This window comes from Canariomyces notabilis, assembly GCF_033297395.1.
Source record: "Canariomyces notabilis strain CBS 508.74 unplaced genomic scaffold N656scaffold_10, whole genome shotgun sequence".
Classification (NCBI taxonomy): Eukaryota; Fungi; Ascomycota; class Sordariomycetes; order Sordariales; family Chaetomiaceae; genus Canariomyces; species Canariomyces notabilis.
Window position 1 is genome coordinate 190,501 of NW_027041832.1, and position 22,373 is coordinate 212,873.

Below are 22,373 nucleotides of genomic sequence, written 5' to 3' on the forward strand. Positions count from 1 at the left end.
GCGTTGCCTACTACATGGCCCTACTGGTACCCAAGACTCACGCGACATCTGGTACTACTTATACTTCAAGTTGAACCCCAGGTATGGAACCGGTGACTGTTCTTCTTGGCTCAGGCAACGCGGTCCTCTCAGCCTTTCGCATTCCGGATCACCTAGACCTCAAGAGCAGCAACAAGCCAGAACCTAGACTCTCATCATGCCGGGCGTAGCGTTTAACCCAACAAGGGACATACCAGACCTTGCTGGCAAGGTCATCCTGATAACTGGCGGTGCGTACAGCTCCCCTTCACGTTGTGAGCCGTCAAGTATCTGCAAACCACGATGCGAACATCCCCTCCCAGGCACCGCCGGCGTGGGCGCCGGAACAATAATCGAACTCGCGCGGCACAACCCAGCGCACCTGCTCTTCACAGGGCGCAACGCCGCATCAGCCGAGGCGACCATCTCCGCCGTCCACGCCGCAGCGCCCGGCGTCCGCATTTCCTTCGTGCAGTGCGAGCTGGCCCACCAGGGCTCGGTCAAGGCAGCAGCCGAGAAGCCCCCTCTATCCGACCTCTCGCGGCTCGACGTCCTGATCTGCTGCGCGGGCATCATGGCCAAGCCCGCCGCGCTGTCGGCCGACGGATACGAGATACACTTCGCCACCAACCACCTCGGCCACGCCCTGCTCACGCGCAAGCTTTTGCCGCTGCTGGAGAGGACGGCTGATAGTATCCCAGGTGCAGACGTCCGCATCGTCATGGTGACGAGCACGGCTTGGAGAGGCGCGCCGCCGGGGGGGATCCAGTTCGATCGGCTCCGCACAACGCAGGAGATGGCGCTGGGCCGCTGGCTGCGGTACGGGCAGAGCAAGCTGGCCAATATGCTGTATGCACGCGAGCTGGCGAAGCGATACGGGCAGAAGATCCTGTCGTTCAGCCTCACGCCAGGGGTTGTCACGACGGGGTTGGTAACGGACTTGAGTCTGCTGGACAAGGCGCTGGTCTATGTGCCCAACATTGGTCGCATGAAGACGCCCGAGGAGGGGACGCACAATCTGCTCTGGGCCATTGCCGCCCGCAGGGAGGATATCAAGCCGGGAGCGTTTTACGAACCTGTGGGCGACCTGTCCAAGATGAAGACCAAGGCAAGCGAGGACCCGGAGCTGGGAAACAGGCTCTGGGAGTGGACCGAGGCAGAGATTGCCAAGTGGCTGTAGCGTGGGGGATTTATAAAGTGGTTCGGTTCAGTTGCCGAGGCTCAACTTGCGGTACTTGTGGGGCCACATGCACCGAGCTTGTTGTTGCAGTTGGGCATTCTACCCGGAATGACCAACTGTGGGCGCATGTGAAGTCGGCTGGGAGTTGGAGATATCTAAAATTGCAAAGATATATGACTCTAAAAACTCTCCACTGCCCCCTTTGCAAAAACCATCGGCGATGCCGTCCGCTGGCGATTTTGCCGCGGGAAGTGACGTCGGCTCGGCTCGCTGTTCTAGAGTCTCCGAACTCGAGAAAAGTACGGACGTAAGTCGGCAGGGGTGGAACGGACCGACGGAGATAAAATGCTACCGGCAGCATACCAGGCTTACCCCTGGCACCCCGCCCACCCATGCTCTGATTCAAGTAACATCGTGCGAATGACACATGAAGCTGGTAGAGAAGTGCCGGCAAAGGCAGTCCAGCACCGAAAATCGCCAAAGGGAAGTTCAAGGCCGAATAACGCGCGTTGTTCGATGCTGGACTTCGTCAACGCCACTCGGTGACTCGGGACAGATCCGAATACTAATCACCTGTTGGCTCGATATTGATCCTAGCGACTGTGGATTACGAACCACGAGCCAATGGGTATCTGCCCTGTCCCGCGGCAGGATTTGCCAGATTTCCCATACTGTTGGGCATGCGCCAGGGGTTCGGCTCGCGAGGCCAACAGGGGTAATTCCAGTCCAACTGCATGACATCTGATCGAACCAACATCCCGTATAAATTTCGAAGACCATCGCGGTTCCCATGCAGTGCTTCAGTTACTCCGTTTAGACCTTGAACAGCGTTTTAAGTAACACCTCAAGCCAGTGATACTGCCAGCCTGGATGTAATATTTGTGTCTTCATTTTCTTGTGTCGATCCTGCACACAGCCTGGCACCATGGGCTCCACGCCTGAGACTGTGCCCATTCCTGGGCCCAAAGGTCTCCCCTTTGTCGGCAGCATGCTTGACGTCAACATAGAGCTTCCACTGAGCACTTGGGATGGCTTCGCCGACGAGTACGGTAAGCTGCTTCCCCTGACCCCATGCAAACTCACAAGACTAACCCTATTCCAGGGGATATATTTCGTGTCAACTTTCCTGGGCGCACAACCGTCTGGGTGGTAAGCTGATCCTCTTGATGAGTGATGGCCCGCTGCTTCTTGTCCCCGAAGCTAAACCAACACCTCCACGCAACAGACCACACAGGCGCTCGCGCACGAGCTCTGCGACGAGAAGAGGTTCCGCAAGTCCATCAAGAACGCGCTCAACCAAGTCCGGAACGGAGTCCACGATGGCCTGTTCACGGCGCGCGACGAGGAGCCGAACTGGGGCGTGGCTCACCGCATCTTGATGCCCGCCTTTGGGCCCGCCTCGATCCAGGGCATGTTCCCCGACATGCTCGAGATTGCAACCCAGCTGGCGCTCAAGTGGGCGCGGCACGGGCCCGAGACGCCCATCATGGTGACGGACGACTTCACGCGCCTCACGCTCGACACGCTGGCGCTGTGCTCCATGAATTTCCGCTTCAACTCGTACTACCACGACGCCATGCATCCTTTCATCACCGCCATGGGCGACTTTCTGACCGAGTCTGGAACCCGGCAATTGCGGCCTTCGTTCGCTGGTATCTTTTACCGTCAAGCAAACAAGAAGTACTGGGAGGACATCCAAGTGTTGCGCGATACCGCCCAAGCCGTTCTCGATTCCAGGAAGAAGCACCCGAGCGACCGCAAGGACTTGCTGACAGCCATGCTGGACGGCATCGATCCAAAGACTGGCCAGAAGCTCAGCGATTCGTCCATCATCGACAACCTCATCACGTTCCTCATCGCCGGCCATGAGACAACGTCAGGGCTGCTCAGCTTTGCCTTTTACCAGCTCATCAAACACCCGGAGGCGTATAAAAGAGCACAGGCCGAAGTTGACAGTGTGCTAGGCCGCGGGACCATCACGGTAGAGCACACCAAGAAGGTAAGGTCCCAGCCGTCGTCCTGATCTGGCCTGCCACAACTAACCAGATAGCTCCCCTATATCTCCGCCATCCTCCGTGAGACGCTGCGTCTCAGTCCCACAATCCCCATCATAGCCCTCGAAGCAAAAGAAGACACGGTCATCGGCGGCAAGTACCACATCCCCAAAGAACAGATGGTCCTGCTGCTGCTTAGCAAAATCCACCTCGACAAGCGCGTCTACGGCGAGACGGCCGAGCAATTCGTGCCGGAGCGCATGCTCGAGGAGAATTTCGAGCGCCTGCTGAAGGAGTTCCCGGACTGCTGGAAGCCCTTTGGCAACGGCATGCGGGCGTGCATCGGGCGGCCCTTTGCCTGGCAGGAGGCGGTGCTGGTCATGGCCGTGTTGCTGCAAAACTTTGACTTTTCCTTCGACGACCCGAACTACTCGCTCCAGTACAAGCAGACCCTCACCGTCAAACCCAAGGACTTTTACATGCGCGCCACTCTCCGCCACGGCCAGACGCCCACCGAGCTCGAGCACCGTCTCTGCGGCGGGCTCACCGCGCCGAGTGCCGGGACAAAGTCCAAATCAGGAACGGTCACCCCAACCTCGGTATCTGCCACAGCGGCCAAGGACCGGCGGCCCATGAGCATCTACTACGGGTCCAACACTGGCACTTGTGAGAGCCTGGCCCAGCGCCTGGCCATGGACGCGGCATCCCACGGGTTTGCCGCCACCGTTGTAGAGCCGATGGACGCGGCAAAGGCAAGCCTTCCCACCGACCGGCCCGTGGTCATTATCACGGCGTCGTACGAAGGCCAACCGCCCGACAACGCGGCGGAATTCTGTGGCTGGATCGAGGGGCTGAAGGGCGCAGAGCTGCAAAATGTCTCGTATGCCGTGTTCGGTTGTGGCCACCACGACTGGAGCCAGACGTTCCACCGGATCCCTACACTAGTCGATCGTGTGCTGGAGGCCCGTGGCGGGTCGCGCATTTGTAAACTCGGCTTGACCGACGTGGCCGAGGGCGACATGTTCACCGACTTTGAGCAGTGGGAAGACGAAGTGTTTTGGCCCGCACTGGAAGCCCGGTACGGCGGGGCAGCGGCGGCTGGTGCTGGCACCGAGGCCCCCGATAGTGATGCCCTGTCGCCCCGCCTTTCCGTCCGCTTCTCTAACCCGCGTTCCTCGACCCTACGCCAGGACGTCAACGAGGCAACTGTTGTCAGCGAGAAGTTGCTCACGGCCCCCATATCCAGCGCCACACCCAAGAAGCACATCGAGATCCAGCTGCCCGAGGGCGTGACGTACCGTGTCGGTGACTACCTTGCGGTGCTCCCCGTCAACCCGAGGGCGACCATCTACCGGGCGATGCGACGATTTGAGTTGGCTTGGGATGCGCACATCACGATCGGGTCCGACCGGTGGACGGCCCTGCCGACGGACAATCCGGTGCCCGTTTTCGACGTCCTCGGTTCGTACGTCGAGCTATCGCAGCCTGCCACAAAGAGGGCACGTACCTTACCACACTCCCCTACAGCCCCTAACAGTGGGATGATGAGAACCAGACAGAGGACTGACTTGTGAGCAGGGCATCCTAACGCTCGCCGACTCCACCACCGACTCCAAAACCGCCCAACAACTCCGCGATCTCGCCGGTCCGTCCTATGCCACCGAAATCAGCTTCAAACGGACCTCCATCCTCGACCTCCTCGAGCGCTTCCCCTCTATCTCCCTCCCCTTCGGCACCTTCCTGTCCCTCCTCCCCGCCTTACGTCCACGACAGTACTCCATCTCCTCCTCTCCCATATCCAACCCCTCACGGGCAACCCTCACCTACAGCCTCTTCGAAAAACCCTCCCTCGCCTCCCCCGCTCACAAACACGTAGGCGTCGCCACCTCATACCTCGCCTCCCTTTTGCCCGGAGACAAAATCCAAGTGTCCGTCCGCTCAACACACGCCTTCTTCCGCCTCCCCTCACCACAACACGCCGAGACAACCCCGCTCCTCATGATAGCCGCGGGCTCCGGGATAGCCCCCTTCCGCGGGTTCGTGCAGGAGCGCGCGGCGCAGCTGGCCGCCGCCGGTCCGAGTCGCATTCTCGCGCCCGCGCTGCTCTTCTTTGGCTGCCGCTCGCCGCGGGTTGATGATCTGTATCGGGACGAGTTTGATAAGTGGCAGGCCATGGGCGCGGTTGATGTTCGGAGGGCGTTCAGCAGGGTCGATCTTGACTCGAGCGAAGCAGAGGAGGCACGTGGGTGTAAGCATGTCCAGGACAGGCTGTGGCTTGACCGGGAGGAGGTCAAGGCTTTGTGGGAAAGGGGGGCGAAAGTGTATGTGTGCGGCTCGAGGCATTTGGGGGAGGGGGTGAAGAAGGCGTTGGGAAGGATTTTGATTGGGGAGGAAAAGGAGGAGGAGGAGGTTGGGAAGTGGTATGATAGTGTGCGTAACGAGCGGTATGCGATAGATGTGTTTGATTAGTCTGAGGGTGTCTGTAGGAGGAAAGGGTTGTTGGCTGTTAGAAGGCGGGGTGGAGGAAATCGTCGAGTTGGCTAGAATCAGGAATGTTGAGTTCGGGCCCTTTGGCGGATGCGGTCCAATGCGCCAAGAGGAGCCACTTACCTGGCGGGCCTGCGTGTAGTATGCCCATCAAACCGTTAGAGACTGAGGAAATAGGAAAGAACTTTACAATATGAAGACGGTATTGTATAGATAGAGGCGCCGTCCGTTTTGAATGGAACTGCCACACAGGAGTTGATTGATACCCCCAAGTCTGACAAGCTGGGTACATATAGATGTGGTATTTTGTGTGGTTGGATGGGGGTTAAGGTGGTCGGTTGTATGGATAACTACAGTGTGATGCGGTTGACGCGAAGGACGCGATTGACTAGGTGGGGTATGAACCCGTCCGCCAAATTCTAACCCTTAATAGGTCCCAGTGCGCCGTCAAGAGAGGAATACCGCGTGGCTGATATATTCATTCTCTTAGAAGTGTAGTATTCCTTGAGATATGAGTTACTAGGATGTTTGTCCCTGATTCTTTTGCCTGTCCCTGAGTTTCGCGCCCAACTTCCTTGAGAGTGGCCCCTGAATGCCAATGAAGCTTGAGCCGAAGGATGCCGGCATCTTATGCAGTGCTCAGGCGTACTTTGGATGTAGTGTATGTATAATATGTACAGTACATACAGTACACACTGTACTGTGACACTACACGCCAAGTCGAAACAATGGATCACTGCATTCGCTTTCATTGCAATTTGCCTCGGTAAAATGTGCAACATTGGTCGAGGCTCAAGTCAACCTCCAAGACGGACTTCATCACAATCTGCCGCGTGTCACTGCACATCGGGCTCGGTGTTTCACGGCAGGACACCAGACTCTCAATCCTCCAAGCTCACCGCCTTGACCACCTTGGTTGGTCAACGTTGTGCATCATTTTTGCCCAAACATGCCCAAACATAAAAACCAAGCACAACCGGGCAACCCTCAGGCACCCAACGCAGCATCTCAGGCAGCTTAGATCTTTCCCTCCGTCTATCCTTCGCAGTGCATCCAAAGTCCAGACAGATATCTCACAGTGCAGACCTATCGGAGCCATCTCACTGGACGTTGTATGCCGGGTGCAATTCTCTCTGACCACCTTCAATACTTAATAGCCCCTCTCCCGCCCACAAAATGACTGAATACAGCCGCACCCCCTACTCCTTTTTCAAGAGACTGCAACTATCGTTCCGCGCACTCTTCGGCGGCATCCCGACTGCACGGTCAATGGATCTTCCAGAGGGATGGCCCGAGTGGCTCATACAAACTAGCCTGACGGCAGACAAGTGGCTGGGATACAGGTTTGAACGGAACGTGGAGATGTCGCCTAGTCGAGCTCAGCAATTCTATATATCTGAGGTAACACACTACAAGGGCACCAAGGCGGCGTCCAAGTTCATGCATGAGTTTATCGTCGTTACTATCCGTGACGGCCTTCAGGACGATCAGTCTGACGATAAACGCCTTTACCTTCGTTACGAGCGTTATCGGAAAGAGGACGATGACCAGTACGAAAGGGCGAGTCACGATAACCTGCCGTCGAAGCTCAACAAGTCCAGCGCAGTGTCATCCATGATTCTTACCAATACGCCGGCGACAAGGATTGACAAACTCGAACCCCTGTCTCAGCGTGCCATCGAAGACCTGGAGAGGTCTGTGAAAGCTGAGAAAACATTCCGTCTGAGGTTTGTGTGAATATATCTTCGGCTACCGTCAGTCATGAAACACTTACTCTAACGACACAACAGGCGGATGAGGTTCGAGGCGACACCCCCAACACTCCTCGACCTCGCAGCCGTCCTCGAAGCCCATTCAACACTCTCCACCAAATACCGTCTGCACACGACAATGTGTTACTGGTTCGCCGGGTCCACGTACGAGGTTCTCGAGGATCTCTACAGAGGAAAAAGCGAGGACCTGCTGCACGCCAAGAAGGCCGGCAAGCTTGGCCCGATTACGGGATATCGCCAGATACGTGACAAGCAGAAGGACGGGGACATGAGTGGTTTGGTCAAATTGGTCCGGAGCTTTGAGGAGAATGGCGGGGATAAGAAGATACGCGAAGTCTCCGATGCCGAGCTGAGAGAGGTGGTGGAGAAGGAGCTGCAGGAGATACCCAGCCTCGACGATCTCCGCCAGCGGAGCACGGAGCGTCGGGACCAAGTCATGGCAGCCATCGAGAAGGTGGGTGATGATGAGAGGCTTGCACTTGAGTTCTTTAGTATGCTAACAATGCAACGATGTAGCGCGAACGAGAGGAAAGGGAGAGGCAGCTTGCTGACCAGAGGGCTGAGCGGGCTAGCGAGAGACTGGCTGCTGCAGAACAGCAGCTTGCTGAGGAGAGGGCTGAGCGACTTCAGGAGCAGGCTAGGCGACTTGCTGCCGAACAGCAGCTTGTGGATCTCCAGCGTCGCTTAGAAACACTTGAAGCGCAAGTAGGGCGAGCATGATTAGCAACACGACGGATCTAACCCAGCCCTTTCCTCTTCTTGGCCTCTGCCTTTTGTTAACCACCTCGCCTCTTCATTATAACCCGTATGGGGTTCAGGGTAAGAGAGGCGACTCCGACTTGACCTATTCACCCAATGCAATCGCAACAGAGGGCTGTATATGACCAGTGTCTACCGACAGGGTCACGGTTGCCCTAGGCTGCCGGCACCCAGCTTTCTGAACTTTAGCGGAGTACGCATTATATAAGGGAGGCAAGAGAAGGCTTAGAGAGGGTCCTCTGCCCCAAGCCGGAATGTCTTCTCGTGCTCGATGCCAGGGTTCTACTCGACTAATTTGACTTGGGCAACGCCATTTAGTATCAATCAGGTGATTATTATATTCTCATAGAAAATTGGAGAGGACGCTTACATGCCGGTGTACATACACTGAACTAGATGTTGACCCGTCAAATTGACGGCGTCAATTGGGCATCAGACCCCCTTAGGTCAGGTACTTGGTCGAATCTCGTCCATCGTTCTTGCCCAACATGCTCCCACATTAACAACGGGAGGGTGCACACCCCGCCCTTACGCACCAAAGCGGCCTCGCAGGCAGCTCTTTGCCTCTGTCGAGCGGGAAGGAGGAACCTAGGGCAACGTTGTATTTATCGGAACCACTGCGCACACCGGCTCGACTCCTCGTCCCTCCTACAATCCACGATCAATGCACCGAATCTTCAGTGTCAATTTTCACCTCCAACTCATCAGAGTGCATCTAGACAAATGCCTTATATTACCGGCCTACTTTATCGGAGCAACGTCACCGGACATTGTATGTCGGTTGCAATACTCTTCGTCCACCTTCGATACAATACCCGCTCGATCGCGAAGACAAGAGAGGGTTGCAGAGTCCAGGATGTTCACCCCACAGCCTCTCCCTGCAGGTGCTGACCGTAGGCGGCCTACGCGAATGTTCTCGCGGACTTTTCAGCGGACGGCCCATCTGGAAGGTCAACGGGATCAACTACGATGACGATCCGGACGGCTACCAAAGGTCAGTCGACGCACCACGGGCTCCTTAATATGACGCTCGATTGCGGAGACAATGACTGAATACCGCGGAAGGTCTTACCCTCTTTACAAGAGACCGCAATTGTCTCTGCGAGCTCTCTTTGGCGGAATCCCCACAATGCAATCCATGAGCTTCCCGAGCAGTGGACCGACTGGCTTATGCAGCCCGGCCTGGAGGCCGACCAGTGGCTTGTTTTGAAGTTCGAAACAAACCCAGACATGTCCCAAAGCCGGTCCCAACAGTTCCGGATCGCACAAGTTACGCATTATAAGGACGACAAGGCTAGATCCAAGATGCGGCATGAGTATGTTGTCGTGACCATACACGACAGTCTCCTGGAGAGTCCGCCCTCAGCCGACGCATGCCTGTACCTATGGTACGAGCGTTTTTGGGACAACGGCGACGATGAAGGCAGCGATAAACTGCCACCGAAGCTCGGCAAGTCAACCACTCTGTCGTCCATGGTCGGGTAGGTGGGTGCTGGTGGTGCTGATGCGGGTGTGGGGGCTGGTGATGGTTGCGGTGGTTTGGGTCTGGATGTTGCCGATCTAGATATGAATCGAACTCGTGCCTTTCCCTGTCCAAGCTGCCTTCCTATACTACCTGGCCACTTCACCGTAACCCGTGGGGGGTTGAAAGGAGGAAGGGGGAATTGACCTATAACCCAATGCATTGCAACAGAGGGGCGTATATGGACAGTGTATGCCGACGGTGTCTCGGTCTCCTTAGGTAGTAGGCACTTGTATATCTACATGGACGTGCTTTGGGTTGCGAACACTATGAGGTGCGAACACTAAGGCAAATGGCGGCCTAGACTCACCATGAACTTGAACCGTCATCCATACGTTTTGCTAAAGTACACATTCTTTTTGCCCCCTTGTTGGATACTCCAGCAACCAGCCGTCAAATCTCGTACCGGTCAGTGTGATGCTTCACCGGGCGGTACAGGAAATAATCAAACGTCGCCTTGGCGGCCAGCCCGTTCAGGTCCGACGCGGCAACGCCGACAAAGGCGCCCGTGAAGCTGCCATGGACCTGGTGGCCGCCGCATTCGTCCGAGACGATGCTCGCATCGAGGACCGGCCCCACCTTCTTCAACTCCTCTCCCTCCAGCGCATAGTAAAACTGCAGCTCCCTGCCCCGGATCGTCAAAGCCAACCGGACTTTACCCTCGTTCGGGATCTGCACTGGCGCGTCATTGCCAGCTCCGAACGGGAAGCGAAGCCCCCCGAGAGGCCAGGACGCCTCAGACGCCATGATGAGCAGCTCGCGCTGCCCGTCCGAGTGCGCCGTAACCGTCAAATAAAAGAAATTATACCGACTATAGTACGCCGTCAGACCCGCAAACTGGCGCTCGTCCTCAGGCGAAAAATCAATGACCGTCTCGGCATCGCACGAGAAATGCGTCTGCCGCCGCGCAACCAGGGCCTGCTCGAACCACGACCCGATCGCCTCGCGCCCAATGAGCGTCAGCTTCCCGCCCTCGGTGTTAAATATGCGCTCCGTTTCCGGGGTGCGCAGCCACTGGAAGTCCTTGTGCAGCCCGTTCTCAAATGTGTACCGCTGCTCGGCCCAGTAGGCATCCTCGTTGCGCGCCGCGGGTAAGTCGACGAACAAACTCGGCACGGGCCCGTTTTTCACGTACAGCCAGTCGTCGTCGCCCCAGTAGGCTTCTTGAATCGCTGTTTCGCGGCCCAGCACGCAGCGCCGGAGCTGCGTCGTCGGGCGGCCGGTCAGGTGCACCAGATAGGTCCTGCCGTCGGGCGTGTCGACGATATCGCCGTGGCCGGCGCGCTGCAGGGCTACGTGCGGGTGGTCCTTGGACGTTACAATGTACTTCTGCGGGTGCGTCTCGTACGGGCCCCAGACGTCGCGCGACCGGGCGAGTGTGCACGCGTGCTCGTACCCCGTGCCGCCCTCGGCTGTGAGGAGGTAGTACCAGCCGTTGCGCTTGTACAAGTGCGGGCCCTCGACGAGGCCCAGTTCGGTGCCCGGAAAGATGTTTTTGCGGGGCCCGACGAGCTTGCCGGCGTTGGGGTCGAACTCCTGCAGCACGATGCCCTCAAACAGCTGCGGACGCCGGCGGTGGTCCCAGAGCATGTTGACGAACCATTTCTTGCCGTCGTCGTCGTGGAACAGGGACGGGTCGAAGCCGGACGAGTTGACGTAGATGGGATCCGACCAGGGGCCCTCGATGGCGGGCGCCGTGACAATGTAGTTGTGCGCGTCCTTGAAGGAGCCGTCCTTGCGCTTGACGTCGGTGTAGACGAGCCAAAACTTTTCCCCGTCGTGGGTAAGACACGGAGCCCAGATGCCGCAGCTGTCGGGGTCGCCGCGCATGTCCAGCTGGCTCTTGCGGGTCAGCGGCCGCACCGCCAGCTCCCAGTTGGCGAGGTCCCGCGAGTGATGGATCTGCACGCCAGGGTACCATTCAAAGGTTGATGTGGCGATGTAATAGTCGTCCCCGACTCGGAGGATGGACGGGTCCGGGTTGAAACCCGGGAGGATGGGGTTGCGGACCTGCGGCATGGTAATTAACTGCGTCTCAAGGAAAGTGAACAACACTTGATACGTTAGAGAGCTTCAGGTAGAGACCGTGACATTCATTCATTGAAATAGGCTGAGGGCCTGTCTTACAGCTTGAAGTCACAAGCCCCCGACAGCTCCACTCCACATTTAGCCGGGATGCAAGAACGCCAAAGCGGGGTCCGGTCGCGGGGTCCGGCCCGGGGATCTGGGCCGGAGCTTCGCCGCGGGGCGGTTCACTTTCCGGGTGATGCTCAAGTGCAGTATCCGACCCATAGGTGAGATGGAATAGATGCTGTAGCTAGCGGCGTACAGGAGTGGACGCGGGCTATTCTCAACGCGTCCGGTATCGGAGACATCTTCTTTCCCAAGCGTTGAGTCGATCAGCAGGCTCCGCTATTGTCATTACACCATTAGATTTATGCTTGGCTCGCTGGGAGGGTATGCAAGGTGTCTTATGACCCTCTCAACCAAGACGACGTGATCGTGCCGGATCAGCAGCTGAGGCTTCCCCGGCCATCCAACCTCCCGAGCCAGCGGCCCATCTTGGCATACGCTTGCTCTGCCTGCCGCCACGAATAAGAGGTCCATCCTGAAGTACAGCGTCCATAACCAAGAGTTTGGGGGCGACCGAAACGCCAACGCCATGCCCTTCTCTAGTATCCAACCCAATTATTAAGCCATCCGGACCACACAACTAGCCCAAAGTAAGATGTGAATGATATCGATATATCAGACAAGATGGGTCTGCAGACGACCCCGGATTAGACATTAGCACAGCACCGCAAGGGCCAGCGAAACCCCAAGCAGTGCCAATCCTAGCCGCGGCCCTTCACGGAAGCCATAGGATTTGGAAGAAGCACCCTGCAAGGGGCTGATGCCGGTTCCCTGGCGCCCCAGATACCAGGCTCCAATGTCGGTAAGGTTGCCGTCGGCGCTCAGCATCGCCGCGTTGGGGCCGACGTTTGACACGTCGCTGCGGAAGGCGCCAAAGAGCGAGTAGCGCTCGACAAACTCCAGCCGGTCAAAGTACTCGGCCGACATGTTGTAAAAGGCCTGCGTCGTCGCCAGATCCTGGTTGTTCAAGTTGTACTCGGTGATCCACATGGTCTTATTCGGAAACCTTGAACAGCCTTCGTCAGCGCGGGCGAGCAAGAGCAAGGGAAAGATCGAACTCACGCAGCGGAATATGACCCCATATGGCTGGCCAGCCCCTCAAAGTTGCCGTACCAATGTATGGTCACAAAGTCATACGTGCAGTTCCTCGTCTCGTCGCCGGTGCTGACCAGTTTAGAACACTCCGACAGGAAATTCTGCAGCCAGACAAGTCCCGAGGGTGCTCCTGTGCAAGCCGGCAGGCCTACACGCACGCCCATCTCCTGCAGGGGAATCAGGTTCTTGACCCAGACCTGCGCCGCGGCAGCCGGCTGCATGTTGCTCCCGCCATAGGCAAACGGGCCGTCCGGCTCGTTAAACGAGAGCACATGGGTGATGTTGATGTCGCGGTCCTCGATCAGTGTCTTCACGGTTGACAGGAACGAGGTGTCGTCCAAATTCGAGGGTGCGCCCCACAGCATGGGTACAAACTCCAGCTTGGAGTCCTCGTAGATAGACTCTGGCGTGGGCTTGTAGTTGTAGTACCATGTTAGGTCCGTAGGCTCCTGGATCCATATCGAGTTGTCTTGGGGCGTGGTCGCGTTCGGCGTGAAGGCTAGGCCGCGCTTAGGTGAGGCGAGAGGGCCGGCCGCCGTCCTGGCTGTCAGGAATTGGAGTGCCGCGAGGACGGCATAAGACCTGATCTGTACCATTGTAGCCGAGGTGAAACCGCACGTTCACGGGTCAATCGCGAGCTTTTTCTCGGAAAGATACGAGGAAATGCCGCGTCTATTCGGGCGAAATGTCTTCTGGTTGCTGCCGACGTGATAAAAACGAGCGACTTGTCGGCATGAGGATCCAGACAGGAGGTCTAAGGGAGCGAGAACTGGAAATTGAAGAGAGAGCCATGGCATTTGAAAGGCTTTCCCAGCTGAGGAGAGCCGTTTTTTCTTGGGACGCAGACACGAGCTCAGAGATGCGGGAATCCCGGTTCGAAGTGGCCCCCTGAACGCCTACCTAGCCTTGGCAGAGGCTAAGGATCTTGCCTGGTTGGGTCTAGCGGTCGATAGATCCAGGGCCAGAAGCAGTGCCAAGGATGCCATTGGCGCTGGCTTGGGGCTGAGAAGATGACGCCGCATGCAGGGCGATCCGACTTCGATTCCGCATTCTGCATGTGTGCTTATGTCGAGAAGAGTCAAGCCGGCTCGTCCATTTCCCAGTCGCCGAGTGTTCAGGATTGACATAAAACGCCATCCATAGCGTTATAACGTTGTGTGTAGCGGTAAGCTACCGTCCCCGAGCGTCCTTCGCAGTCCCAGGCGTTTGGACTCATGCCGCCACCCGGACGGGCCGTTCCTGGGAATAAATCAGGCGCCGCGCGCAATCCGATGGCGGCTGCAGTGATTGGAACGCTAACAATTCTACCGTCCTTGCGTCACCGGACGGGATTAAAAAATCGCCGAGTTTTTGGCCAAAATGAACAGATAGGTAGGTCCTTCCATGTTGTGTCTGCAAAAACGGCGGACGCTGAACTGTGGAAGTAAGCCTGCGAATTCAGGTAATATGTGGGAAACCTACGAGGGCAATACAATGCATATACGCCCTCGAGGCCATCTACATCCGTAGTGTTGGACGGCATGCAGCGGTTTTAAGCGTTGCCGGAGTCGTGGGCTGCAACTGCCGATTAGTGTCTCGGCTGGCCAGGACGGGTTTCCCCGCAGAGCCGGAACGAATCGGCTCGGATCACTTTACCCCATCACGATGACAGCCGACGATCACTAACAGACAAAACCGAGAGATGCCTCGGTAAACCCCACATGGACAAAGTATACTTTCAGATACAACCTTTGCCATCGCCCATCTTCCTACGTCGCCTTTTATATTTGAGCCATTGAATCCTTTCAGCCTTGCCACTGCCGTATTCAATCTTCCCACCACACACACCCGCACCGCAACAATGGCAGTAGAACGGCTCGGTTCCATCCTCAAGCACCTGTCTCCCGGCAGTGCGCTGTCGCAAATGTACGCTCCATACTCTGGCAATTATCAATATCCTCTCTAACTCGTGTGCATAGAACCTCTAAAAATGCCGACGACATCGTCATCACACTCGCCATCCGGACGCCGCTCACAAAGGCAAGGAAGGGCGGGTTCAAGGACACGACTCTCGAGTACATGATCTACGCCTTACTGAAGGAAGTGAGGGAGCGCAGCAAACTCGACCCCGCGCTCGTTGAGGACATCTGTCTCGGCAACGTACGTAGCCCATCCTCCTCGGCATCCTGGAGGACTGCATCGACTGACGCACGCCAATAGGTCTCGGATGGCAAGGCAGCCTACAAGCTGCGCGCCGCGCTTTTGGCCGCGGGGTATCCCAACACGACAAGCGCATCAAGCCTCAATCGCTTCTGCTCCTCTGGCCTCAAAGCCGTGGCCGACATCGCGCACGCCATCAGCACCGGGTCCATTGAGGTCGGCATTGCCATCGGCGCCGAGCAGATGACAGTAGGCGGCGACGCGCTCGAGAAGCCGTTTGACGAGCAGGTTACAAGCCACTCGCAGGAGTCGGTCGATTGCATGCAGCCCATGGGGTGGACGAGCGAGAACGTCAGCCGCGACTTCAACATCACGCGCGAGGAGATGGACAAGTACGCGGCCGAGAGCTTCCAGCGCGCCGAGCGCGCCCAAAAGACCGGTCTGTTTGACGACGAGATCGTGCCCATCAAGACGAGGGTCAAGGACGCCAACGGCGAGTGGAAGGAGGTGATCCTCACCAAGGACGACGGCATCCGCCCCGGGACCACCGCCGAGACCCTGTCCAAGATCCGCGTCGCATTCCCCCAGTGGGGCCCAACCACCACGGGTGGCAATGCCAGCCAGGTCACCGACGGAGGTTAGTCACGCCCTCATCCCTCCCAAGACTAAATCGCATTCACTAACTAGCATAAAACCAGCCGCCGCCGTGCTCCTAATGAAGCGATCCACAGCCATCAAGCTCGGGCAACCGATCCTCGCCAAGTACGTGGGCTCCACCGTCGCGGGACTAGCACCCCGCATCATGGGGATCGGGCCGACGATCGCCATCCCCAAACTCCTCGCGCAGCACGGGCTGACGCTGGCCGACGTGGACGTGGTCGAGATCAACGAGGCGTTCGCGAGCATGGCCGTCTACTGCCGCGACAAACTGGGGCTGGACTGGGCAAAGATGAACCCGCGCGGCGGCGCCATCGCGCTAGGCCACCCGCTCGGAGCCACGGGCGCGCGGCAGATCGTGACGGGTCTGAGCGAGTGCAGGAGGAATGGTAAGAAGATCTTGCTGACGAGTATGTGCGTCGGCACGGGGATGGGTATGGCGGGGTTGTTTGTTAATGAGCAATGAGCTCCCTGACCATAATCAAAAAGGGGGGAACGGGTTAGTATTGGGATACCACCATGACGTGTAAATTTACGTATTGCATAGTTTGATAGCGTCTCGGAAAACAGTCTCAGCGGATTTTGCGCGCAGTACCGGATTGGTTTCGTGACGGACGACTAATACCTATGATCAACATTCTGGCTAGGCTTTGTTCTCTCGAGATACCCAAGGTAGAACGTTGCGCAAACTTAAGAAACTTTGGTACCTCTCATGGCTCTTTCAGCTGTCCGTACGAGACTCGGAGCCAACAAGCAGCCTGTCTCGTTGATGATATCATATCAATGAGTGCTCTGCAGACCATGAAAGATAGCGTCAGTGGTCCTTAGCATGCCTGGATGAAGGGGATGCAGATGCACTTGGAACCAAGCCACGCCTCCCAACCTTGTGGATGGAGCACGTGAGCAAATGGCCGACAGATAACCTTCAACATGATACAATTCGCATGCGTTCCGTTAGACACTCGAGTAGCAGCCCCGTGGCGGCTCTGTCCCAACATGCAAGATACATTTACACAATCCTCCAAATCCCTCCTTGAACCAAACGCCACGAAATGCCACCCCGCTTGCCAGCATCCCACTATCCAACTAGGCTATTCTGCTCTCTGACAGAAGTTTATCAAACGCGGCCGGTGCCTGCAACGAGTTAGCCAGATTGTGAGTGCGATCAGCCAGACTTCACATACCTCGTGCCCAACAACACCCTGGTTCGACAGATACTTCAACAAGCCCTTCATCACCTCGAGCTGCTCGTCCGCCGTCAGGCCCATGATGGCCATCTCCATGACATCGCTCGCCGAAGTCCTCTTGATGGCGATAAACGTGTGGTAGTAGATGAAGGCGAATAGTCCCATGATGAACTGGCAGTCCATGCGATCCGTCATGCCGCCGTGGCCGGGGATAGAGTCTCCAAAGTCCTTGATCTTGAACGTCCGCTTCAGGCCGGACGCAAAGAAGCCGCCAAACGGCGCAATGAGCGAGGCAAAGCTCGCCCAGAAGAATGTGTGGATCTGCATGGGCGCCATCGTGACGCTCCACCTGTAGCCGGACGGCAGGAAGAACAGCTCCGGGGTGGAGTAGGTGCGCGGGATGAAGACGGGGTTCGGCTCGCACTCCAGTCCCGTGAAGATGTTGGCGCCGAGATCCGTGGCCGGGCAGATGAAGTACTGAGACCGCAGCAGAATGTTGGTGAGCAGAATGCCGAACAGAACTGTCATGACCCATGCGCCAACAAAGCCCTCGACCGTCTTCTTGGGCGAGAGTTTGATGAGCTGCGTACGCCCAAATGTGATGCCGCAGATATAAGCAAAGATGTCATTGGTAATGACGAGGGCGGCGGGCAGGAAGAACCAAATCATGCCCTCAAGCACGTTGTTCATGATGAAGTGCGCTTGGACCACGATGAGGAACAGCGCCATGTGCGTCCAGGCAAACTGCGAGAACTGGAATTTGAGATGACCAGCCTTGAGCGAGCCCACGAAGAAGACGAAACCTGTTGCTGTTAGCGCCGTGATTTTTTCGCACAAACACCTCGCGACCTACCAAAGACATAGAGAATGAAGCTGATGAAGCGGTGATGGATGGCCAGGGGCAGGAGCACCCGGTCGACCAGCACGATGTGTTTGAGGTAGTACACCACGCTCTCGCCGTACAGGAAGTACATGGTCGTCGCAAGCCAGTACCAGTTCAGGCTCTTGGTCGACCGTAAATCGCGAGCGCGGCTCGGCACGTTGGCGATGGCGATGACTTCCTTGAAGGACACTATCTGCACGGCCGTTATGATCACCAAGATATACACATGGCCCATGAACAGGGCCGCGAAGAAGCCGCCAATCATGACAAAAGTCCAGAACGTGCGCGTAATGAAGTTGGCCTTTTTCTTTTCGTACTCGGACTGTTGCTCTTCGGCCGTTGGGGGTTTCTGGGCAGACGTATGTCAGTTACGAGACGGCGGGAGCCTCTGCCCAGCGCGACGCACCTCTTGGATGTTTTCAAGGGCCCCGCTGGGCCTTGTCTTTGACGGCGAGCCATCTTCGCTGACATCGCTGAAGCTCAGGCGACGACCGTCGGATTGACCGTTGGAGTGCTGCTTGGTGTGGGGGAATTTGACCCCGCGGCGCGACCGTCCCGTCATGACAACCTTGACGCCTTGTTTTGTCGGGAGTTTTCTCGCTTGGTCGCTGCCAATGGCACTAGTTATGGCGCGGCTGTCAATGGACGAGAGCCGCGAGAATTGCGCAAGCGATCGAGGTCTGTGGTTTAGATCCGGCTGGTTCGGGAAGCCGAGACCTGCAGGATGCGGGACAGATGCGGCAGGTCGCCAACAGTTCTGAAAGTCTTGAAGTGTTGTAACCACTTTCTGGTGCGTTGAGGTCGAGGTGATGGCGAACAATGCTCGCTCGTTGGGACTCGCTGGGGAAAGAGGCGGTGCTGACGGGTTTCAAGCACAGAGCGGGCAGTCTCAAATTTCGAAGGTTGATCGCCAAGTTACTACGTCAATAACCTGGTCAGGGCGCCAAAAGTGGGTCGCTGAGTTTGGATGAGATCAGGGACCAAGTTGGTTGGGTACACCGGGTACAGGCCGCTCAACAGTTGTGGAACCCGAACGAGGACTCGGTAATCCTGCTTTCTTTTGCAGTAACGTTATGGCTCAGCGCTGAGAGAAGCTGTCATAACTCACAAGGATTGTAATAAATCGAGGCAAGCAACATCCTTCAAGATTCAGGAGTTGGTGTAGTTAACACCAGGTACTTTGTACATACATACCGTCAAATCACATGCAACTAAACCGCCCCACATCTCGGGGCGTCAGGTCACCGACTCACCGAGACCCTGGCTGAACTTGGTTACATAATCCTACAGCAAACCCCACAAAGTCAACCTTCAATTGCGACCCTTGAGTGCTCCGCGCTTCGGCGCGTCTCCGAAAATGCAAGGCGCGACGGAGCAACAGAAGCCTATCTCCAGTCACACCTGCTAATTTGTCTCGCGAACCACAACCCCCAGTCTTCCGATGTCATGGTCAAGCCTAGCATTGGACGCAAGATCCGGCCATGGATGAGTTTCCGGATGATGATTTTAACGACCTAAACGACACGGTGTTGCAGGAACTCGAAAACAATGCTATCCAGTCCACACAGTTCCAGAAGCCGACTCAGGCGCAGGCAGTCGATGCCCACGCGTACGACTTTGAGGATGACGATCTCGACGACACTGTTGTGATTGACGAGCAAGCACAACCACTACGGCCTGCCGTGGACACTTCGCTGCCGATCCAGCAACCCCGCCACGCCCCCGGCACCCAGCGATGGAACCAGCACTTGGCGTCGAGGCCGTCGTATCAGCCAGGGCCGCAATACCCACCCCGGCGACCAATTCCGCCTCCGACTCAATCCCAGCGATATTCCGCTCTCACACCCGCCAGGCCACAGCCGGTCCAGCCATCGCAGTTCGCCCGCCCGCCTCTGCCCGTGCCCCGGCCATACCCCGGCCAGCCATCACAGGCTCCCCGTGCTACCGGCTTAGGACAACAAAATGACATCATCGCCGAACTCAAAGCACGCCTGTCTACGCTGGAGTCGGACCTCACTGCAGCCAAAGGAGAAGCCGCCATCCTACGCTCCAAATTCGACCGAGCCCAAGCGACTCATGAGGCCGAGATTGCACGTTTGAAGAAGCAGAACGCCGAGGAGATTGCAAAGCAAGAACGCATCGCCGAGGAGGCTCGGGCTGCCGAAAATGCCGTCGCGACCGAGCTGCAATTTACCCGTCAAGACCTTAGGGAGGAGCTGGGCAGGGTAAAGTCCAGGCGCAGGGATGCACCGGCCACTCCAAAGAAAAGCCGGACTTGGGGTCAGGCGGACGGGTTCGACGGCGTCGAGATCTTGTCTAGTCCCAGCAAGGGACAGACGCTGAGAAGGAAGGATTCTGCGCCTGCGCCTTTGGAGCGCACGCCGACAAAGGGAAAGAGGAAACGTCCGATTGTGGACAGTCCTACCTTTGCTCTGGAAACACATTCTGGAGACGCGACGGAGAACCCGCCCATTGCGCCGACTACCCTATCCAGGGCTATTATACCCAGCCCCTTGCCGTTTGACGTAAGTCGGCGTTGCTCGGATTCCCCAATTCCGCTAACCGTCCTCAGTTCCTGAAGCTGGTACTGAACCACAGCACGCTCCGCGGCCAACCGCCGACGTTTGACCTGTTCTCTCGGTTCGCATTCCCTTCGGACCCGTCTCAGACGTTTGCTTCCATCATCTTCCATCGCCTCCCGCATATGGGCGATTCTGCACAGCCGATGCGTGTGCTTGCCGACTTTGCCGAATTGGTGCTCGAAATGTGGCAACGCTGCCTCTCCGAAAGATATCACGCGCCGATCTACTACCTCGCCGCTCTGGTTCTGTACACGCTAGAGATCAACACGGTTGCGGTTGCTCCGCACATCATCTCATTGTTAATTCCAGTCTGTGCGACAACATGCCGGCTCGTTGCGCTCCCGCGGTTAAGCCGCCCGGAAGGGAACCCGCATGATCACCAAGACAGTGTTGTGCGGCAGCTGAACCTTGATATCGATGTTACCCAGTGCCTCTCGCTGCTCTACCTGGCTGCCCTGGGTTGTCTGCCGCCCCCTGAAACAGAGACGTTCGAAACACCAAGCTCCCCACAGGCCGAATTCTGGAAGACCATGGAGCTTGATTTTGTCCTGGTGATGCTGTCGCCGAAGCACCCCGAGGAAGACTGGTTCGGCATGCTTTCACTGCTGTGCACGTCGGTGACGCCCCAGAGCATCGGGCCCATACCATCGGCAACGAACGCTGGAAGTGGGCGCCCCGAGTCCAAGAGTCCTCAACTGGTCGCGGCAACTGTAATCGATTGTGTGTCGTCGTTTCTCTGCGAGCCTCCGCGATGGGCACCCCCGGGCTCTGTGAAAGACCTGGTCGTCCGGTCTGCGGCGCTGAAGACGCTGACAATGTTCGCAACGAGCCCCTTTGGCGCTTTTCACCTCGCCGACAGTGACATGGCTATTCCTCGGCTGGTCACGGTTCTGTGCTGGGCTGTTGACCAGTTATACGGCATGGACATTGCCCTACCCTTGGGGGTGGCCCCTCAGTGGGACTTTAAATTGCAGACCGAAAACGGAGACGATATAAATGCAGCAGAAGCCATGCAGGTGGATGGGCAGAACGAACAAGAGCAGTCAAATGCCGAGTACAAGGCGGCGGTAAGCGGCATTGAAGTGAACCAAGAGCCGGTTGAGCCAGATCCTGTGTCTCTCGTGTGCCGTTTCATCTCTCAGGCTGTACGACTCATCCACTTTCTTGCCACGGACCCACGCACCGCCAGCACGGCCAACATGTCGGCCAAGCTGGCTGCCTGGCACGGCGGCTCGCAGCGCTATCTCCTCACGTTGGCGAGGCTGAACTTTGCCGAGGAAGATTTGGTGCTAGAGGCCGGGCTTGATGCAGAGACACTGGAACTGGCGCATGAGTTGCTCGAGCCGGCTGTCACACCGGATGAGGGCGAGGAAGTCGGCGAGGTGTTTGGGGATTGATCGACTGGAATCTGCGGGCCCTAGCATTGGGAGGGGGCAGTTAGGCGCGAGGTTCCAAGTTGGCTGGCATTGTGGATCACTGTCGGGGTCTTTACGTAGTCCAAGACAGTACAGACAGTACATGTTCGCTGCTTCGCCGTGTATCTGCCATTGGGACATATGACGCTTGTAACCTAAGTTACTGGAGCAGGTATGGTCAGTGACCCGGAGCAAGGTAGCACACCCTGCTTGATATCAATCCAACACGGTACTTGACTAGGTACCGAACATCATGTCCAGGTACAGACCAAGCGGTCGAGCTGAAGGGCCATGCTACTTGGCCGTAGGCAACGTGTTGCAGACACGGCCCTTACACCCCAGCCTAGAACCACAAGAATGAGCAGGCTTGAACCGTGACGGCCGGAGCATGATCATGGAGAATACTCGCTCGGCATTGGGATGCGAAAGGAGGAAAAAAGATGCAAAAACATACAACACCAGGGATTCGCTGGTCGTCACCGACCCAACTACTAATCTGGCCCTTACTGGTTTATCTAGGGGAGAGCGGACGGGATCCCGAGCTTTCCAG

The 22,373-nt window shown here is 57.1% G+C and overlaps 10 protein-coding genes across 10 annotated transcripts; 6 read left to right on the forward strand and 4 right to left on the reverse strand.

Moving 5' to 3' along the window:
• Positions 1–196: 196 nt before the first annotated feature.
• Positions 197–1,198, forward strand: N656DRAFT_768296 (NAD(P)-binding protein; the record flags this gene model as incomplete). Its single annotated transcript, XM_064813613.1, has 2 exons — positions 197–293; positions 342–1,198. 2 exons carry the CDS (start codon positions 197–199, stop codon positions 1,196–1,198), a joined length of 954 nt encoding a protein of 317 aa, XP_064670280.1.
• Positions 1,199–1,992: 794 nt separating this feature from the next.
• N656DRAFT_778927 (cytochrome P450) lies at positions 1,993–5,728 on the forward strand. The gene is made up of 5 exons (XM_064815101.1): positions 1,993–2,247; positions 2,301–2,347; positions 2,424–3,197; positions 3,249–4,691; positions 4,771–5,728. Exons 1-5 carry the CDS (start codon positions 2,124–2,126, stop codon positions 5,659–5,661), a joined length of 3,279 nt encoding a protein of 1,092 aa, XP_064670281.1. The 5' UTR covers positions 1,993–2,123; the 3' UTR covers positions 5,662–5,728.
• A 1,021-nt stretch (positions 5,729–6,749) lies between these two features.
• N656DRAFT_72491 (uncharacterized protein) lies at positions 6,750–8,373 on the forward strand. The gene is made up of 3 exons (XM_064812548.1): positions 6,750–7,229; positions 7,281–7,406; positions 7,470–8,373. Exons 1-3 carry the CDS (start codon positions 6,856–6,858, stop codon positions 8,137–8,139), a joined length of 1,170 nt encoding a protein of 389 aa, XP_064670282.1. The 5' UTR covers positions 6,750–6,855; the 3' UTR covers positions 8,140–8,373.
• N656DRAFT_72454 (uncharacterized protein) lies at positions 8,373–9,294 on the forward strand. Its single transcript, XM_064812541.1, has one exon. The coding sequence runs from the start codon at positions 8,607–8,609 to the stop codon at positions 9,099–9,101; it is 495 nt and encodes a 164-aa protein (XP_064670283.1). The 5' UTR covers positions 8,373–8,606; the 3' UTR covers positions 9,102–9,294.
• Positions 9,295–10,010, reverse strand: N656DRAFT_72420 (uncharacterized protein). The gene has a single exon (XM_064812531.1). The coding sequence runs from the start codon at positions 9,893–9,895 to the stop codon at positions 9,488–9,490; it is 408 nt and encodes a 135-aa protein (XP_064670284.1). The 5' UTR covers positions 9,896–10,010; the 3' UTR covers positions 9,295–9,487.
• A 115-nt stretch (positions 10,011–10,125) lies between these two features.
• On the reverse strand, positions 10,126–11,751 carry N656DRAFT_708802 (glycoside hydrolase family 43 protein; the record flags this gene model as incomplete). The annotated part of the gene is made up of 1 exon (XM_064811542.1): positions 10,126–11,751. One exon carries the CDS (start codon positions 11,749–11,751, stop codon positions 10,126–10,128), a length of 1,626 nt encoding a protein of 541 aa, XP_064670285.1.
• Positions 11,752–12,404: 653 nt separating this feature from the next.
• Positions 12,405–13,556, reverse strand: N656DRAFT_789370 (glycoside hydrolase family 128 protein; the record flags this gene model as incomplete). The annotated part of the gene is made up of 3 exons (XM_064816781.1): positions 12,405–12,445; positions 12,612–12,871; positions 12,928–13,556. 3 exons carry the CDS (start codon positions 13,554–13,556, stop codon positions 12,405–12,407), a joined length of 930 nt encoding a protein of 309 aa, XP_064670286.1.
• Positions 13,557–14,602: 1,046 nt separating this feature from the next.
• Positions 14,603–16,426, forward strand: N656DRAFT_778933 (3-ketoacyl-CoA thiolase). The gene is made up of 4 exons (XM_064815102.1): positions 14,603–14,865; positions 14,919–15,099; positions 15,160–15,736; positions 15,798–16,426. The coding sequence occupies exons 1-4, from the start codon at positions 14,801–14,803 to the stop codon at positions 16,220–16,222; spliced, it is 1,248 nt and encodes a 415-aa protein (XP_064670287.1). The 5' UTR covers positions 14,603–14,800; the 3' UTR covers positions 16,223–16,426.
• Positions 16,427–16,847: 421 nt separating this feature from the next.
• On the reverse strand, positions 16,848–18,388 carry N656DRAFT_709243 (phosphatidate cytidylyltransferase; the record flags this gene model as incomplete). Its single annotated transcript, XM_064811577.1, has 3 exons — positions 16,848–17,746; positions 17,797–18,175; positions 18,233–18,388. The coding sequence occupies 3 exons, from the start codon at positions 18,386–18,388 to the stop codon at positions 16,848–16,850; spliced, it is 1,434 nt and encodes a 477-aa protein (XP_064670288.1).
• Positions 18,389–19,164: 776 nt separating this feature from the next.
• Positions 19,165–21,820, forward strand: N656DRAFT_778935 (uncharacterized protein). Its single transcript, XM_064815103.1, has 2 exons — positions 19,165–20,351; positions 20,399–21,820. The coding sequence occupies exons 1-2, from the start codon at positions 19,308–19,310 to the stop codon at positions 21,803–21,805; spliced, it is 2,451 nt and encodes an 816-aa protein (XP_064670289.1). The 5' UTR covers positions 19,165–19,307; the 3' UTR covers positions 21,806–21,820.
• Positions 21,821–22,373: the final 553 nt, after the last annotated feature.

Bases quoted from the DNA above. Each gene is read 5' to 3' on its own strand.
- N656DRAFT_778933 (XM_064815102.1), top strand. From the start codon at position 14,801: ATGGCAGTAGAACGGCTCGGTTCCATCCTCAAGCACCTGTCTCCCGGC. The intron at 14,866-14,918 runs GTACGCTCCATA...TCGTGTGCATAG, and splicing joins GGCAGTGCGCTGTCGCAAAT to AACCTCTAAAAATGCCGACG. The intron at 15,737-15,797 runs GTTAGTCACGCC...GCATAAAACCAG, and splicing joins CAGCCAGGTCACCGACGGAG to CCGCCGCCGTGCTCCTAATG.
- N656DRAFT_72491 (XM_064812548.1), top strand. From the start codon at position 6,856: ATGACTGAATACAGCCGCACCCCCTACTCCTTTTTCAAGAGACTGCAA. The intron at 7,230-7,280 runs GTACGAAAGGGC...CAACAAGTCCAG, and splicing joins CGGAAAGAGGACGATGACCA to CGCAGTGTCATCCATGATTC. The intron at 7,407-7,469 runs GTTTGTGTGAAT...ACGACACAACAG, and splicing joins GAGAAAACATTCCGTCTGAG to GCGGATGAGGTTCGAGGCGA.
- N656DRAFT_778935 (XM_064815103.1), top strand. From the start codon at position 19,308: ATGGATGAGTTTCCGGATGATGATTTTAACGACCTAAACGACACGGTG. The intron at 20,352-20,398 runs GTAAGTCGGCGT...AACCGTCCTCAG, and splicing joins CCAGCCCCTTGCCGTTTGAC to TTCCTGAAGCTGGTACTGAA.
- N656DRAFT_72420 (XM_064812531.1), bottom strand. From the start codon at position 9,895: ATGCATTGGGTTATAGGTCAATTCCCCCTTCCTCCTTTCAACCCCCCA.
- N656DRAFT_778927 (XM_064815101.1), top strand. From the start codon at position 2,124: ATGGGCTCCACGCCTGAGACTGTGCCCATTCCTGGGCCCAAAGGTCTC. The intron at 2,348-2,423 runs GTAAGCTGATCC...TCCACGCAACAG, and splicing joins GGCGCACAACCGTCTGGGTG to ACCACACAGGCGCTCGCGCA. The intron at 4,692-4,770 runs GCACGTACCTTA...ACTTGTGAGCAG, and splicing joins CGCAGCCTGCCACAAAGAGG to GGCATCCTAACGCTCGCCGA.
- N656DRAFT_72454 (XM_064812541.1), top strand. From the start codon at position 8,607: ATGTTGACCCGTCAAATTGACGGCGTCAATTGGGCATCAGACCCCCTT.